Consider the following 19,145-nt stretch of genomic DNA (forward strand, 5'->3'; position numbering starts at 1 on the left):
ATTCCAAGTACACTTTGTAATGACTGGCTTGCGTAGCCTAGGTAAGAGCTTAAAGTGAATTTCCACCTTAAATACCATTTTATTTTTAATCTAAATAGGCTTAAACTTCTTAGCCGATTAATTATCTAATATAGCTGTATAGCGTTGGGAGCGGTTTTGTAGGAGAAAAAAAAAATCCCCAGAACTCAACATTCCTTGTGTAGACCTAGTTATAAAAGATAACATGCTGACTACCTGCAGCCACCACTAGAGGGAGTTTAGGAACTTACTGCATACTGTTTACACATGGAACTTAAAGAGGCTCTGTCACCACATTATAAGTGCCCTATCTCCTACATAATACGATCGGCGCTGTAATGTAGATAACAGTGGTTTTTATTTCGAAAAATGATCCATTTTGACGGTTATGACCTATTTTAGCTTTATGCTAATGACTTTCTTAATAGACAACTGGGCGTATTTTTACTTTTTGACCAAGTGGGCGTTGTAAAGAGAAGTGTATGATGCTGACCAATCAGAGTCATACACTTCTCTCCATTCATGTACTCAGCACAGTGATCTTTTGAGATCATGATGTGCTGTCACTTACTCACACATTAACGTTACTGAAGTGTCTTGACAGTAAATAGACATCGCTTCCAGCCAGGACGCGATGTCTATTCACAATCCTGACACTTCGGTAACGTTTGCGTTGGACTTAATGACAGCACAGCGTGATCTCGATGTGTTGTGTAAGTGACACACAAACGCTACCGAAGTGTCGGGATTGTGAATAGACATTGCGTCCTGGCTGGAAGCGATGTCTATTTGCTGTCAAGACACTTCAGCAACGTTAAATGTGTGAGTAAGTGACAGCACATCGTGAACGCAGGATCACTATCTGCTGAGTAAATGAATGGAGAGAAGTGTATGACGCTGATTGGTCACTGATTGGTCAGCGTCATACACTTCTCTTTACAACACCCACTTGGTCAAAAGCTAAAAAATGCCCAGTTGGGCATTAAGAAACTCATTAGCATAAATCTAAAATAGGTCAGAACGTGATCGTTTTTCTAAATAAAAAAAACCGAACCACTGCTATAATCTACATTACAGCGCCGATCACATTATGTAGAAGATAGGGAACTTATAATGTGGTGACAGAGCCTCCTTAATAATAACACAGTATGCAGTAAGCCCCTAAACTCCCTCTAGTGGTGGCTGCAGGTAGTCCGCATCTTATCTTTTAAAACCAAGTCTATGCAGGGAATTTGGAGCTCTATCAGAAAAAAAAGATCTGACCGCTATAAAAAAAAAGTTAGGAAATTAGCACAGAATTTTGGACCTAAAAACATAAAAATATGTAGTTTCACTATAAGGTAAATTGAGTAGTTTCTTATTTTGTTGTCTTTCTATGCAATATTAAAAGCAAAAGGAAAAAAGATGAGGTTATGGAAATGGGTGTGGTCTGCCATCTAAATATATACCAGCAGGTCATGAGAACGTCATATAGGTGGTCCCTGCCTTGATCAAAAAACGAAAAAATAAAAATACTTAATTCACAGAAGTTAAAAGCAGGGCATCACACGGGCCTTTTCCAGAGCGTGCATGTGAAAATGACAAATAAAGCCAAAAAAACTAATAAAAAACCCCAAACAAAACACAAATCGCTAAGATCACATAATACGGTAAAATAAATGCCAATAAGAAGAATAAATGCCAATAAGCTGTGGGGCATCAGCAGTAAATCAAAGCCAGCAAGAGGCAGGGAGTAGAACTGACAAAAAGAAGCAGCGCATCACAAAATGTTTTCAGGTCAGAGACCTCACCGATCCCCTCAGCCGTGCAGCATGGGGCCGCTGTTGGGTGTACTGGAAACAGATTGTCAGTGGTTAAACGTTACATCAGGATCCAGGGTCAGAATGGCAAGACAGGTAAATGGTTTGGAAATTCACAGGTTCCTTCACTCACAAGAGCCCCCCACCTTGCTGATAATTGTTCTGTCCTTGTGCCTCCTCTATGCTCTGGGAGTTGATGAGGCGTAGTACAGTATAGATTAGTGGCACCAGGTTCAGCCCTCGGATCGGAGGCTTGTCTTCACTCACAGTTATTTCTTTCCAACACCGTTGGTGACTTTTCCCCTGCGATTCTTTTTCCTGGACGTCGTAGTACCTTCATTGTGTTTCACTGGAACATCTTTTTTGGAAAAAAAATGTTAATGAAAATTATCAACAAACATCCACGTTAAAGACCATAACCTAAAACTGAACCTAAAATCTTACTACAAAAAAATTCAAGCAATTAATACATTCTGTAAGGCAATTGTCATATACTGTACCAGAGCGCCATCTACTGGCAATAGCAGAAACTATACTCCGTGCTAAAACTTGAATACAGAGATTATTTTCTGTCAGATTCTGTATAAATTTGACAGAAAAAGAAAAACGTATAATGCTCCATTGGATTCTGTATTACAGAGCTGTTCCCTATAATGAAACCGTAATGCAGGGAACACTGGTGAGGCGCCTCCAGCAGTCGGGGAGGCACAGTTGGATACTTCGTTTTGGCAGAATATATTCTGCACAGACCTATCTATGGTTGTACCAACCTCTGGTTTAGCAACATAACTAACTCCTTTTCTGCTGAATTTAAAGCGTACCTCCAATGATACTTTAAATTATGTATTCAGCTGTGCGTTTTCGGTCTTGTTTTTTAAAGACTATAAAAAAGATGTACAAATGGCGCTTGTAACTTACTCCTGTCTGGAGTTATCCGCCATGATGAAGTTGCAGCCAGAGATGTTCATTCTTCTATGGCTGGCAGAGCAAATGAGCGGTCACTTCCTAATGATGACGTGAACTAAGAGAACTGTGCCCACTGCAGTTCCCTTAGTTCCCATGCTGCCGAGCGGGTCTGTCCGTAAACACGCATGTCAGCTCAACCAATGAGCGCCCAGGAGCTCGTGCTCCTGTCTCATGTTTCTAACCTCCTCCAAGTTGCTAGTTTATTACTCGCTGTGCTCATATACTACAAGGTTGCATCGGAATCGCGCACGTTTACGTCGTGCCTCCTAAGATACAGCTCTACTAACTAGAATCCGTAGCCAGTGTCTACCGTAGCCAATAGGGTTAGTTGGTTACAGGCGGGAAGGCAATATTTGCTATATTTGACTGAAAAAAGTAAGCGTAGAATGTTTTTCACTAACCAGAAATACTTTGCACAGGGTAACCAATCTAGTAGTTTATTAGCACACTTAGTTCATGAGAACACTTCCTCTCCAGCTATTTTAAAGAGCAAAAGCCCTACCGGTATTATTCTCACCTCTACATCCGATATACTTCCTGCATGCTCTGATTTTTACAAAGACTTATATGTTTCTAGGTTTACTGAGACAGCAGAAGAGTGGGGTGTATACTGTGATTCTATCCCTTGTCCTTCCATAACTAGTGAACAGAGACTCCTACTTGATGGCATGATCACTATAGAAGAGATTGCGGAGGTAGTGAAAGATGTCTAGGAGGAAAGCATCAGGGCCGGATGGCATACCTTTGGAGGTTTACCTGCGATACCAAGAAGAGTTGCTCCCAGAATGCCTTAATACTTACCATGCGTCTTTGTTAGCGGGATCCCTGCCGGATTCATTTTATGAGGCCACAGTAGTGGTGATACTTAAGCCAGATAAGGATCCCTTGGATTGCTCTTCCTATAGGCCCATAGCGTTATTTAACGTTGACTATAAAATTTTGGCGAAGGTCTTGGCAAATAGGCTTAATGGTATTATGCCTTCCATCATTCACCCTGACCAGGCTGGGTTTATACAAGGGAGAAGTACGTCAGACAACTTACGCAGAGTCCAAATTGTCTCCCAGATTGCATCGCGACAGGGTGAGGACTGAGCTTTGGCCTCTTTGGATGCGGCCAAGGCTTTTGACTCCATTGAGTGGCCATATTTACTTCATATTCTGCGTGGGTTTGGCTTTGGTCCTGTGTTTTGTCAATGGATTGCATTATTGCATCTACATCCCAGAGCGGCTGTGTTTTTATATGGACAGCTCTCTCCATACTTTAATCTGGCACGCGGCACCAGACAGGGTTGTCCAGTATCCCCTTTATTATTTGCTGTGGAACCTCTGGCTATTTTACTTAGATCTGATGTGGTCTTTAGGGGTATACCCCTAAGTTCTGTAGTGCACCGTGTGGCATTATATGCGGACGACCTCTTACCGTTTATGCCTTCTCCTGATGCGTCCTTGGATACGGCAATGACAATCATTAATCTGTTTGGAGAATTTTATGGCCTATCTTAATTGGGACAAGTCGTGTCTGTTGTAGTTCTCCTCGCTCAGGAATATTGTGGTGGGTTCATTGGTGTCCGGCTCGAGAGTGGTTTCTAGCTTTAAATATTTGGGCATTCATATCACTAGATTGGCTGCTGACATGGAGCAAGCAAAGGTTGATCCTCTGATTCCTTTGTTTCTAGATAAATTTAGGATTTGGTCAGGATTGCCTCTTTCTGTGGCAGGTCGTATCAACATTATCAAGATGGTGGTTCAACGCAAGTGTCTATGTTTTGCAGCATATATTAGTATATATTCCTAGGTCATTCTTCAAAGATATAGAGTCGCAAATTATTACGTTTATATGGGGATCTTCTAGATCTAAATTACAGCTGGCAAAATTGAAACGGCCTAGGGATTTAGCGGGTCTGGCTCTTTCTGACATGTATTTATATTATCTGGCTGGTCAGCGCAAATATATGGCCTCCTGGGTGTCACCTGACGTACCAGGGGGTTTGGAGCATTGTTTGGCAAGTTACTTGAGTTTACCTAAATTATGGCCTGTGCTGGATCCTTTAACTTCACTTGGTAGGCGATCCTTACCAGTTCATAAAGTGGCTGGGAATGTTTGGATGGTGGCACTTAAGATCTCCTGGCATGACCACATTATAGCCGAAACGCCTCTATGGCAGAATACAGGGCTTGATCAGTGAAGTCACTCATGCATTTTGGTCGAACCTGGGGGTGGTTACTGTGGGAGATCTATTTGAAAATAATGTGATGCTCTCCTTTGCCCAGATTGAGGAGACTTACCAGGTTCCAAGACAGGCCTTCTATAAATATCTGCAATTACGTCATTCACTATAGACTCAGTTTAGTGGCAGGGATATCCTTATTTCTGTTCTATTCCTATTCGCACGTGCCTTAGGGAAACGTTATTTATGGCTCGAAAGGCAATAGCCATTAGAAGGATGAATCCTAGATCTCCTACTAAATCTATGTGGATAGGACTGGTTAATTCTATGATACCTTATGAGTGGATTGTTTACATTAACAGAAGGTGCCCTGATCAATTCCACCGGGCGTGGGATCGCTGGTGTAACTCTGATCTTACATCTTATACTCTCGACAGCTCTTAGAGCACTTCCTATCTAGGAGCTCTGCAACAATACTATTTGTCTCCCCCTCTGGGTACCTTATGGCCTTTGGTTGTAGTTTGATCTCACTATTTCCTTTATAACTGCCTGCTATGTTTTGGATCTTGATGGATCTTTTTGTCTTCAATATTGTAGTGTGTCGCTTCCTCCGGGTGGAAACAGAATGTCATGCACTGTATATGATATGTTTTATTATTTTTGTGATTTACTGTAATGCCATGTATTTCTGGCATTATATTGTAACACGCAATTTTGTATTCCCATTGGGCATGTCCGCTGTGCGGGGGCTCAGAAGTTTATTTTCCTTTCTGTGTTTATGTATCTCCTTCAATAAAATGAGTTTAAAAAAAACCAAAAACAATGAACGTGCCCCGCGCAAGTAACAGCAGCTTATACATAAGGAGAAATGGGGAAAGAAGGGACACAAAAAAAACTATAGGAATAAGGGAATCAATATATATTGAGAATATACTTATATTCTCAATACGAACACATCTATGCAAACTTTTCTAACTTTATATGTACACTTAAAACTTGTCTCCTGAAACCTGTAGGACATTAAAGATAAATTAAGATATATTTTTACAACTTTTTGCACAGGCTACGACCAATGGTGAGGACCAGTAGAAAAACATTGAGAAGTCGTGGTCTAGAGCCTTGTTTCTAGGGGAGAATATCTCCACAATCCGGAGCCGGACGGACGCTCTGCTGTAGTTGAAGCTGCATTTAGATATTAGGGGACTATATAAACAGCGATTCTCTCCTAGATTATTCTTGTGGGGTAGAAAATGAAAAAAACAGAGATTCCTCCATTGTTTTTTGCGCGCCGTTTTTACGTAATTCACTGTGCAATAAAAACAACATGTAACTTTATTCTGCGGGTCAATACGATTACGGCGATACCTAATTTATAGCACTTTTTTATGTTTTACAACTTTACAACCAAATATATATAGTTTTTTTCTATATTTTACTACTTTTACAAGTAAAAACCCAAGTGTCAAAATAAAATGTATTTTGTGTCGCCAAATTCCGAGAGCCGTAACTTTTACATTTTTCAGTCAATTAAGTGGTATGAGGGCTTATTTTTTTGCGGGATAAGCTGTAGTTTTTAATTATACAATTTTGGGGCACATGCAACGTTTTGATCACTTTTTATGGGAGATTAGGTTACCAAAAAAAAAAAAAGAGATTCTGGCGTTTACAATTTTTTTTTTTACGGCGTTCACCGTGCGGATTAAATTTTACGGACGCGGCGATACCAATTATGTTGTTTTTTTTACTATGCTCTAGGGGAAAATGGGAAAAGGTTTTGTTTTTTTTAACTATAAATTTTTTTATTTACATAAAAAAAATACTTTATTTTACTAATTTTTACTTTTTTTATTAGTCCCCCTAGGGGACTTCAACCAGCGATCGTTAGATTGCTTGCACGATATACTGCAAAACGAATGTATTGCAGTATATGGTGATACGGACAGGCCGGAGGCAGGGCTTAATAGGAGCACAAAGATGGCGGACCTGGGGGCCTTCATTAGGCCCCCAGGCAGCCATAGCAACCATCGCCCCACCACCGCGATTGCGTTGCGGGGGGTGCGATGAGATGTTAGAGGGGGTCGCCCCCTCTTTCTAACGATTTAAATGTTGCGGTCGCTATTGACGATGCCGCTCGTTACTGTGAAGTGTCAGCTGTAACATACAGCATCCTATGGAGCGGGTTGACTCCGTGAGCCCGTTCCATACTTCCCCCCCTACCCGACTTTGGAGTATGGATACGTCAAATGTCGGGAAGGGGTTAAGGAATTGTTGTTTATATGGCCCTGAATACATAAGTAGGTTCATGTACAGTGCAGATTATGTAAATTACACTTTATATATCATTATTCGTCATTGATGGTTGCAAAGCGTTGTCATAGTTGTATTAAAAGTGCCTCAACGCTCACCTGTCTTCTCCACATGATTCCATGGAACATCAGTGTTATACGTGCTGTCCTCACACTCAGAATAGCTCTGGAAAGAATCACAGTCAGTTATATAGCCTAATGTACTGGCAAACGCCATAGCCAAGAACCTATAAACTATAAAGAGGTATAAGGGAGACGAGGTGGTGAGTTTGACCAAGTAAATAACGTGCTAGAAATGTACGATAAGTGGGGGTGCGACCGCTGGGACGTCCACCTATTGCTAAAATAAAGAGGCGCCGTCAGCCACTCTGGGATCACTCAGGAGACATCAGGATGGCCCATTGACAATAATAAGCCAACCTGGTGTCTTCCGAGTACAGTGTGGTGCGCCACATTTTGAAGAATGGCGCAGACTCTGTTTTCGAAATTGGTGGAGGTCCCAGCAGTGGGTAACCAACTGATCACACATTTATGGCAAATAAATTAAACATATCATATCTGGTTAAAAAAATAAAACCACCAGCAGTGGAAGGAATCTTTTTATTACCCTTTACTGGGGCATGTACGCTATAGGCAGTCATCAGACTTCATTTATTACTTATTTGAAGAGGAACTCTACCTTCTGTCGTTGTCCACAGTGATCGGCATACCACACCATTCCATAGAGGCAGAGGAAAGTTGTAATCGCCTACAATGAACATGAAGACGGGTCAATTATTGTTATATAAGTAAACAGAAATGACAAGGTAAAAATAGAACGCATATAATATAGAAAGTGAAAGGTTTGCATGAGAAGCAGCAACTTAAAGTGTAGCTAAACGTTTGACAAACTTCTGACATGTCAGAAGTTCGGAGTGGTGGGGGTCCGAGCACTGAGACCCCCACCAATCGCTAGAACGAAGCAGCTGAAGGGCTCGTGTCTGTTCGGCTTTTTCCGGAAAGCAGATGTATCGGAGTACGGGCTCATAGACTTTGTATCGAGTCCGTACACCGATACATTCATTTCCGTAAAAAGCCGAAGAGACACGAAGCAGCTGAGCGCTCACACGAACGCTCGAGCTGCTTCATTCTAGCGATTGGTGGGGGTCTCAGTGCTCGGACCCCCACCAATCCAAACTTCTGACATGTCACTATGACACGTCAGAAGTTTGTCAAACGTTTAGCTACACTTTAGGTTTAATAATGAGAAATATAAGCTTATGTACTCAAGATGAGAGACCACAAATATGAAGATTCTGGGTAAAACTACCATTGAAAGAGAGACTTGGACAGATTTGTGGATTGTAAACTGAACTGAAGCAATCAGTGCCAGGTAGCTGCTGCCAAGGCAAATTAAATCATAGAATGTATCAACTGGGGCCCAGAAGTACATGACAAGATCATATGTAAATAAAACCGTTAAACTCACTAGTGAGACTACATTTGGAATATTGTATACAGTTTTGGGCACCATTATAAGAAAGTTAACTGGTGGGTAACCAAAATAATTAATGAAAATGTTGTACTATGGTACCAACATAACATTAAACCATGTGCCTGAAATGGTGTAGGTTCCCCTCATGCCACCAAAACAGCTCTGACTCGTCGAGGCATGGACTCCACAAGACGTCTGAATGCGTGCCATTGTATCTGTCACAGAGACGTTAGCAGCAGGTCCAAGTTGTGATGTGGGGCCTCCATGGATCAGACTGGTTTTTCCAGCACATCCCAAAGAATTTTTGGAGGCCAAGTCAACACCTAGAACTCTTTTTTTTTTTTACGTAGCATCCAAATGAATGCCTCCACCAGCTTGCTTTCTTCCCATAGTGCATCCTGGTGCTATCATTTCCTCAGGTAAGCGACGCACACGCACCCGTCCAGATGATGTAAAAGAAAACATAATTCATCAGACCAGGCCACCTACTTCCATTATTTCAGGTTTCAGTTCTGATGCTCACGTGCCTAATGTTTGGCACTTTCGGCGGTGGACAGGAGTCTGCATGGGCACGGACTGGTCTACGGATCCACAGCCCCAACGCAGCAAGATGCAATGCACTCAATTCTGACAATTTTCTATCAGTCAGCATTAACTTTTTCAGCAATTTGTGCTACAGTAGTTCTTCTGTGGGATTGGACCAGCCGGCTAGCCTTCATTCCCCACGTACATCAATGAGCCTCTGGCTGTCATTGGTTCTTCTCCCTTGGACCACTTTTGATAGGCACTAACCACTGTATACCGGGAACACTCCGCGAGACCTGCTGTTTTGGAGATGCCCTGACCCAGTCGTCTAGTCATTGCAATTTTCCCCTCGTCAGTCGCTCAGATCCTTACACTTGCCTAGTTGTCCTGCTTCCAACACATCAACTTCAAGAACTGATCATTCACTTGCTGCCTAATATATCCCCCTTGACTGGCGCCATTGTAACGATATAATCAATGTCATTCTCTTCACGGTCAGTGGTTTTAATGTTATGGCTGAAAGGTGTATGTTATATGCATTAGTCAGGAAGGAATTCATTGTATTTTTTGGCAGCTTTTTCTTTGGGGACTTTTTTTTTTCTTTTTTATTTCATTTTATGTACTGTGTTAATTTGTGTCCTATGTTTTTATTGTAAATTCTGAACCACTGTCGTTCTGCCTGCATGTTTTCCAATCTTAGATTTGATCACAATTTAGCTTAGATCAGCGTTCAGGACGTCATAAGAACCACTGGAGATCGAGCACGCCAGGCTGCCTGTCTGTTGGATCTCACAGAGAACAATATTCTGTAGAATACATGCAGTCTGCCAAGCAAAAGGGGTTCTGAATTTCTTTAAATATATTTTTTTTCTTGATCTATCTTGAGATAATTTGTAAAAGTCGAACAGGACTGAATTTCTGCCCTTTGGAGGCAATCAATTCTCCTAAAGCTCTGGTTTAGAAAAAAAGGAAGTCCTACAAACACATGCAGAATCTCTCACCAATCGCCTTGAAATCTTTCTGCGCATCTAAAACTGCTGGTTGAGGTACCGGGACACTGCAAAATACAAAGCTATGCGAATACCAATAATGCCCCCTCTTCTCTTTGTCTTCTGTGGGCGGTTCGGTGTCCGGGTTGGCATGAGGGTGGTAGGTGCTTCCTCACCCCCTCTTACTCCATCTCTCCCTACTACTCAGTCCACATTTTTATTTTCTCCACACACCATTCTGGGATGATTTTATTTTTGGATGGGGCCTGTGCGCTCCTACCTAGTGTCCTATTTACTTGTATTCTCTACACCAGGTGTTTACGGTTTATTTCTTGCTTCCCCTTCCCCACAAATTGTTGCTTTTTTGTAAATGCTTAACCCCTTAAGGACGCAGCCTAGTTTGGGCCTTAAGGCTCAGAGCCCATTTTTCAAATCTGACATATTTCACTTTATGTGGTAATAACGTCGGAATGCTTAAACCTATCCAAGCGATTCTGAGATTGTTTTCTCGTGACACTTTGGGCTTCATGTTCGTGGTAAAATTTGGTCGATATATTCAGTCTTTATTTGTGAAAAATTGCAAAATTTAGAGAAAATTTACAAAAAATAGCATTTTTCAGAATTTAAATGCATCTGCTTGAAAAACAGACGGTTATACCACCCAAAATAGTTACTAGTTCACATTTCCCATATGTCTACTTTAGATTGGCATCGTTTTTTGAACATTATTTTATTTTTCTTGGACGTTACAAGGTTTAGAACATAAACAGCAATTTCTCATATTCTTAAGAAAATTTCAAAAGCCTTTTTTTGAAGGTGCCAGTTCAGTTCTGAAGTGGATTTGAGGGGCCTATGTATTAGAAACCCCCATAAAACACCCCATTTTAAAAACTAGACCCCTCAAAGTATTCAAAACAGCATATAGAAAGTTTTTTAACCCTTCAGGCATTTCACAGGAATTAAAGCAAAGTGGAAATGAAATTTGCAAATTTCATTTTTTCTGCTGAATTTCAATTTTATTCAATTTTTTTTTCTGTAATACAGAAGGTTTTACCAGAGAAACACTACTAAATATGTATTGTCCAGATTCTGCAGTTTTTAGAAATGTCCCACATGTGGCCCTACTGCGCTCGTGGACTAAAACACAAGCCCTAGAAGCAAAGAAGCACCTAGTGCATTTTGAGGCCTCTTTTTTATTAGAATATATTTTAGGCAGCATGCCAGGTTTGAAGAGGCGTTGAGGTATCAAAACAATGGAAACCCACCAGAAGTGACCCCATTTTGGAAATTACACCCCTCAAGGAATTCATTTATGGTTTTTGTTATCATTTTGACCGCACAGGTTTTTCACAGCACCTATTTGAATTGGGCTGTGAAATGAAAAAAATTATATTTTTTCCAATAAAATGTCATTTTTGATCAAATTTTCTTATTTTCACAGGGAACAACATACCCCATTTTGTTGCCCAATTTGTCCTTAGTGCGGCAATACCCCATTTGTGGTGATAAACTGCCGTTTGGGCCCATGGGAGGGCTCAGACGGAAAGGAGCGCTATGTGTTTGTTGGAGTCCAGATTTTGATGGATTGGTTTTCGGGTGCCATGTTGCATTTGCAGAGCCCCAGAGGTATCAAAGCAATGGAAACCCACCAGAAGTGACCCCATTTTGGAAACTACACCCCTCAAGGAATTCATTTATGGTTTTTGTTATCATTTTGACCGCACAGTTTTTTCACAGCACCTATTTGAATTGGGCTGTGAAATGAAAAAAATGATATTTTATCCAATAAGATGTCATTTTTGATCAAAATTTCTTATTTTCACAGGGAACAACATACCCCATTTTGTTGCCCAATTTGTCCTTAGTGCGGCAATACCCCATTTGTGGTGATAAACTGCCGTTTGGGCCCATGGGAGGGCTCAGACGGAAAGGAGCGCTATGTGTTTGTTGGAGTCCAGATTTTGATGGATTGGTTTTCGGGTGCCATGTTGCATTTGCAGAGCCCCAGAGGTATCAAAGCAATGGAAACCCACCAGAAGTGACCCCATTTTGGAAACTACACCCCTCAAGGAATTCATTTATGGTTTTTGTTATCATTTTGACCGCACAGTTTTTTCACAGCACCTATTTGAATTGGGCTGTGAAATGAAAAAAATGATATTTTATCCAATAAGATGTCATTTTTGATCAAAATTTCTTATTTTCACAAGGAACAACATACCCCATTTTGTTGCCCAATTTGTCCTTAGTGCGGCAATACCCCATTTGTGGTGATAAACTGCCCTTTGGGCCCATGGGAGGGCTCAGAAGGAAAGGACCACCATTTGGCCTACTGGAGCTTTTCTGGTGCTAAGTCATGTGTGCAGAAGCCCCTGAGGTACCAGTACAGTTGAAACCCCCGAGAAGTGACCCCATTTTAAAAACTACACCCCTTAAGACATTCATCTAGAGGTGTAGTGAGCATTTTGACCCCACAGGTACTGTGTAAAAGATAATGCGCAGCAGATGGTGCAGTGTGAGATTTGCAATTTTATATATGTATATGCCATTTCAGTGTCCAATATAGTGTGCCCAGCATGCGCCACCGGAGATATACACCCCTTAAATTGTAATGTGGGTTCTCCTGGGTACGACAATACCCTACATGTGGCTGTTATCAGCTGCCTGGGCATACGGCAGGGCTCAGAAGGGAAAGATGAGGGGGGTAAGCTGTGCGGAGTGCATCAGGGTAAATTAAAAATCAAGGGATGTATGATACATTTTAAAACAAACTTTTATACAGAGCCCTGGTTTTTCGGGACACGTGTCACATTGGTATATTGTGTTCTTCCTTATCCCCCTCTTATAGCAGACTCTGCACCTCTTTTGACTCTTTCCCTTTCCACCGGTTTGGGGACCTTCTCCTGGAAAGTGTTGCCCTGGTACGATGCGTGTGGCCTCGCTTCCAGAAGTACTGGGTGCCCCCCCTTCCTGGTCCCTAAAGATTAGATCTTGAAATTCCAGGAAAGTTCCCCTCTGGCCTGCACATCGACGTAGCACATACGCATTGTACAAAGCCATCTGTATGATGTGCCCGGCCAGCTTCTTATACCACACCGCATGGCGCTGTAGGGCTTCAGGACTTGATTTGACAAGTCCATCCCTCCCATGTACCTATTGTAGTCCAGGATGCAGTCTGGTTTGGGGGTGGCCTTTCCTTCATATATCCTAAACCTGTAGGTATACCCTGATGCACTCTCACAGCTTATACATCTTCACGCCATACCTTGCCCTCTTACCCGGCAGGTACTGGCGGAATTGAACCCTCCCTTTAAAATGTACCAGGGACTCATCAATAGAAAAACACTTCTCGGGGGTGTATGCTTGGGAAAACCGGGCACTGGAACGGTCTAATAGGGGTCTCCGTTTATACAAACGGTCAAAACTGGGGTCATCTCGGAGTGGGCACGGCTCATTATCAGTATAATGTAAGAAGCGAAGTATTGCCTCATTTATTTATTTTTTTAGGTTCCAGTTCATTTCTGAAGTTGCTTTGAGGGGCCCATATATTAGAAACCCCTATCAAATACTCCATTTTAGAAACTAGACCCCTCAAAGTATTCACAACAGCATTTAGAAAGTTTATGAACCCTTTAGGTGTTTCACAGAAATTTAGAGCAAAGTAGAGGTGAAATTTACTCTTTTTATACCATTTTTTTTATAACACAAAAGGATTTATCAGAGAAACGCAACTCAATACTTATTGCCCAGATTCTGCAGTTTAGAGAAATATCCCACATGTGGCCCTCGGGCGGTAATGACTGAAGCACCGGCCTCCGAAGCAAAGGAGCACCTAGCGGATTTTGAGCCCTCTTTTTTATTAGGCACCATGTCCGGTTTGAAGAGGTCTTGTGGTGCCAAAACATTGGAAACCCCCCAAAAGTGACCCCAATTTGGAAACTAGACCCCTTGAGGAATCCATTGTAGTTTTCTTGGGGTGCATGCGGCTTTTTGATCAGTTTTTATTCCATTTTTAGGTGGCGTGGTGACTAATAAACAGCAATTCTACTTTTGTTTTTGTATACTTTTTTTTTTACAGCGTTCACCGTGCGCTATAAATGATATATTAACTTTATTCTGCGGGGCGATACGATCACGGCGATACCAGATGTTTATAGTTTTTTTTATGTCTTATGGCGTTTGCACAATAAAATACGTTTTGTAAAAAATCATTCACTTTTTGTGTTACCTTATTCTAAGAGCCAGAACGTTTTTATTTTTCAATCAATAAAGGCGTGCGAGGACTTTTTTTTTGCGTAACGAACTGTATTTTCCATCAGTACCATTTTTAGGTACATGCGACTTTTTGATCTCTTTTTATTCCATTTTTTGGGAGGTGAAGTGACCAAACAATTGTGATTGTGATACGGTTTATTAATATTTTTTTTTACGGCGTTCACCGTGCGGGATAAATAACAAAATAATTTTGTAGCTCAGGCCGTTACGGACGCGGCGATACCAATTATGTATAGTTTATTTGTTTGTTTATATATTTTTATTAATAATAAAGGACTGATAAGGGAAAAAGTGGGACTTTTACTTTTATTACTTTTAAAACTTTTATTTTCTTATTTTTACACATCTTTTTTTAACTTTTTTTTTACTTTATTACTTTGTCCCACTAGGGGACATGAGGGCAGGAGGCCCTGATCGCTATTCTAATACACTGCACTACATGCGTAGTGCAGTGTATTAGAACTGTCAGCTACTCACTGACAGCAAGCATAGTGGGTCCTGACGTTGTCAGGACCCACTAGGCTTCCGTCTATGGCATAGCCGGACGCCATTGTTTGGTGTCCGGTTGCCATAGTCACCATCGCCGGCCGCTATCGCGTAGCAGGCCGGCGATGGCAGCTTAACCCCTAAAAAGCCGCGATCTCTATAGAACGCGGCTTTTAAGGGGTTAATCAGCGGGGACACAGCGATCGGTCCCCGCTGTAGGAGCTGTGACAGCTGCTGAACAAGACAGCAGTGTCACATCTCCTGTATGTGTCGGGAGGACGGCCGAAACGGCCGTTACTCCCGAGACGTACTATTACGGCATGGAGCGCGAACGATACAGCTGCCATGACGTAATAGTACGTCAAGGAGCGGGAAGGGGTTAATAAATATAGAACACTTAAAAAAAATAAAAACAAAAAAACACAAAAATAAATCCTATTAGGGTATGTTCACACGGAGTTTTCTGCAGGCAGAAAATTCTGCCTCAAAATGTCGTCTGGAATTTTGAGGCAGATTTTGATCTGCTTGCATACCGTTTGCCGCGTTTTTCGCCCACGGCCATTGAGCGCCGCGGACAAAAACGCTTTCTCTGCCTTCCATTGATGTCAACGGGTGGTCAGAGACGTAAACGCCCCAAAGATAACGCATGCCGCTTCTGTTTCTCACAAGTCGGTTTTACCGCTCGCGGGAAAAAACAAAAACGCCTCTGCCGCCCATTGAAATCAATGGGAGGCGTTTTCTGCGGTTTTTTGGCACGTTTTCAGAGTAAAAAAAAAAACCGTGTGAACAGGGCCTTACAAAAATTATTTTGAAAACAAAAGATACACACAACATTAAAAAAAAATTGTGAGTGCCAGTGTTGGCTATTATTACCTGAGTAACCCATTAACCCCTTAAGGACGCAGCCACTTTTGGACCTTATGACACAGCCTCATTTTTTAAATCTGACGTGTCACTTTATGTGGTAATAACTCTGGAATGCTTTTACCTATCCAAGCGATTCTGAGATTGTTTTCTCGTGTCATATTGTACTTTATGTTAGTGAAAAAATGTGGTCGATAAATTCAATATTTATTTGTGAAAAACACCAAAATTTGGAGAAAATTTGCAAAAATTAGCATTTTTCTAAATTCAAATGTATCTGCTTGTAAAACAGATAGTAATACCACACAAAATAGTTACTAGTTAACATTTCCCATATGTCTACTTTATGTTTGCATCATTTTTTGAACATCCTTTTATTTTTCTAGGACGTTACAAGGCTTAGAACTTTAGCAGCAATTTCTCATATTTTCAAGAAAATTTGAAAAGGCTATTTTTTTAGGGAACAGTTCAGATCTGAAGTGGCTTTGAGGGCCTTATATATTAGGAACCCCCACAAATCACCCCATTTTAAAAACTGCACCTCTCAAAGTATTCAAAACAGCATTTAGAAAGTTTAAGCCTTTATGCGTTTCACAGGAATTAAAGCAAAGTGGAAGGGAAATTTGCAAATTTAATTTTTTTTTTTGCAGAAATTCCATCTTAATCCATTTTCCCTGTAATACCGAAGGTTTTTACAAGAGAAACACAACTGAATATTTATTGCCCTGATTCTGCAGTTTTTAGAAATATCGCACATGTGGCCCTAGAGTGCTACGGGCCTGAAACAAAAGCCCCAGTAGCAAAGGAGCACCTAGTGGATTTTTCGGCCTTCCTTTTCTTAAATTATATTTCAGGCACCATGTCAGGTTAGAAGAGGTCTTGTGGTGCAAAAACAAAGGAAACCCCCCAAAAGTGACTCCATTTAGGAAACTACACCCCTAGAGGAATTAATCTAGGGGTGTAGTGATCATTTTGACCACACAGGCATTTCATAGATTTCATTAGAATTGGGCAGTGAAAATGAAAAATTACATTATTTTTCAATAAGATGTAGCTTTACCTCAGAATTATTTTTTTTTCAACAAATAAATGAAGAAAAGCACCCCAACATTTGTAAAGCAACTTCTCCAGAGTACGGAAATACCCAACATGTGGTAATAAACCACTGTATAAATACACATCAGGGCTCAGAAGGGAAGGCACGCCATTTCGCTTTTGGAGTACAGATTTTGCTGGATTAATTTCTTGGCACCATGTCTCATTTGTAAAGCTCCTAAGGTACCAGTACAGTGTTAACCCCCAAAAGTGACTACATTTGGGAAACTACACCCCTAGAGGAATTCAACAAGGGGTGTAGTGAGCATTTTGACCCCCCCCCCCAGGTGTTTCATAGATTTCATTAGAATTGGGCAGTAAACATGAAAAAAATCATTTTTTTCCACTAAGACGTAGCTTTAGGTCAAAATGTTTAATTTTCTCATCAAATAAAGGAGAAAAAGCACCGTAACATTTGCAAAGCAACTTCTCCAGAGTACGGAAATACCCCATATGTGGTAATAAACCACTGTATGAATACACATCAGGGATAAGAAGGGAAGGAGCGCCATTTGGCGAGCAGATTTTGCTGGATTGGTTTTTCTGCACCATGTCGCTTTTGCAAAGCCCCTTAGGTACCAGTACAGTGGAAAGTACCTAAAAGTGACTCCATTTGGCAAACTACACCCATTGAGGAATTCATCTAGGGGTGTAGTGAGCATTTTGACCCCACAGGTGTCTCATAGATTTTATTACAAATGGGCAGTGAAAATGAAAAATTACATTATTTTCCAATAAGATGCAGCATTAGTTCAAATTTTTTCTTTTTCTCAACAAATAAAAGAGAAAAAGCACCGTAACATTTGTAAAGCTTCTCCGGAGTAGGGAAATACCCCACACGTGGTCATAAACTGCTATTTGGACACACAGCAAGGCTCTAAAGGGAAGGAGCGCCATTTAGTATTTGGAGTGGAGATTTTACAAGATTCGTTTTTTGACACCATGTTGCATTGAGCTATAGTACCAGTACAGTGGTACCCCACGAAAAATAACCCCGTTTTGGAAACTATATCCCTTAAAGAATTCATCTAGGGGTGTAGTTGCATTTTGACCGCACAAGTGTTTTGCAAAAATGAGTAAACTATAGATGTTGCAGATTGGAAATTGCCGTTTTCCACAGATATGCCATTTCAGTGGCCAATGAGTTGTGCCCAGCTTGTACCACCGTAGACACACATCCCATAAATTGTTAAGCGGGTTCTCCAGAATACAGTAGTTCCCTATATGTGGTCATAAATTTCCGTTTGGGTACACTGCCAGGCTCAGTTGAACCACCATTTGGCTTTTGAAGCGCAGATTTTGCTTGGTGCATTAGTGGTATTTCAGTTTATAATGTGGGGGCATATGTGAGCTGGGCGGAGTACATCAGGGCATATGTAATCTGAGCGGAGTACATCAGGGTATATGTAAACTGGGCGGAGTACATCAGGGCATATGTAAGCTGTGAGGAGTACATCAGGGCATATGTAAGCTGTGCGGAGTACATCAGGGCATATGTAAGCTGTGCGGAGTACATCAGGGTATATGTAAGCTGTGCGGGGTACATCAGGGTATATGTAAGCTGGGCGGAGTACATCAGGGTATATGTAAGCTGGGCGGAGTACATCAGGGTATATGTAAGCTGGGCGGAGTACATCAGGGTATATGTAAGCTGGGCGGAGTACATCAGGGTATATGTAAGCTGGGCGGAGTACATCAGGGTATATGTAAGCTGGGCGGAGTACATCAGGGTATATGTAAGCTGGGCGGAGTACATCAGGGTATATGTAAGCTGGGCGGAGTACATCAGGGTATATGTAAGCTGGGCGGAGTACATCAGGGTATATGTAAGCTGGGCGGAGTACATCAGGGTATATGTAAGCTGGGCGGAGTACATCAGGGTATATGTAAGCTGGGCGGAGTACATCAGGGTATATGTAAGCTGGGCGGAGTACATCAGGGTATATGTAAGCTGGGCGGAGTACATCAGGGTATATGTAAGCTGGGCGGAGTACATCAGGGTATATGTAAGCTGGGCGGAGTACATCAGGGTATATGTAAGCTGGGCGGAGTACATCAGGGTATATGTAAGCTGGGCGGAGTACATCAGGGTATATGTAAGCTGGGCGGAGTACATCAGGGTATATGTAAGCTGGGCGGAGTACATCAGGGTATATGTAAGCTGGGCGGAGTACATCAGG

At 41.5% G+C, this 19,145-nt stretch overlaps 1 protein-coding gene across 1 annotated transcript in view; it reads right to left on the reverse strand.

Annotated features, from left to right (window-relative positions):
• Nucleotides 1–1,208: 1,208 nt before the first annotated feature.
• PTDSS1 (phosphatidylserine synthase 1) overlaps nt 1,209–19,145 on the reverse strand; it is a 48,375-nt gene continuing 30,438 nt past the window's right edge. Inside the window, exons 11-13 of the mRNA XM_075828021.1 lie at nt 7,937–8,005; nt 7,357–7,423; nt 1,209–2,175 (exon numbers count right to left, since the gene is read on the reverse strand). Of these exons, the coding sequence (XP_075684136.1) occupies nt 2,087–2,175; nt 7,357–7,423; nt 7,937–8,005 (225 nt within the window). The 3' untranslated portion in view covers nt 1,209–2,086. The remainder of the gene's footprint in view (nt 2,176–7,356; nt 7,424–7,936; nt 8,006–19,145) is intronic.

The sequence above is a fragment of the Rhinoderma darwinii genome, chromosome 5 (genome assembly GCF_050947455.1).
Source record: "Rhinoderma darwinii isolate aRhiDar2 chromosome 5, aRhiDar2.hap1, whole genome shotgun sequence".
Lineage (NCBI taxonomy): Eukaryota > Metazoa > Chordata > Amphibia > Anura > Rhinodermatidae > Rhinoderma > Rhinoderma darwinii.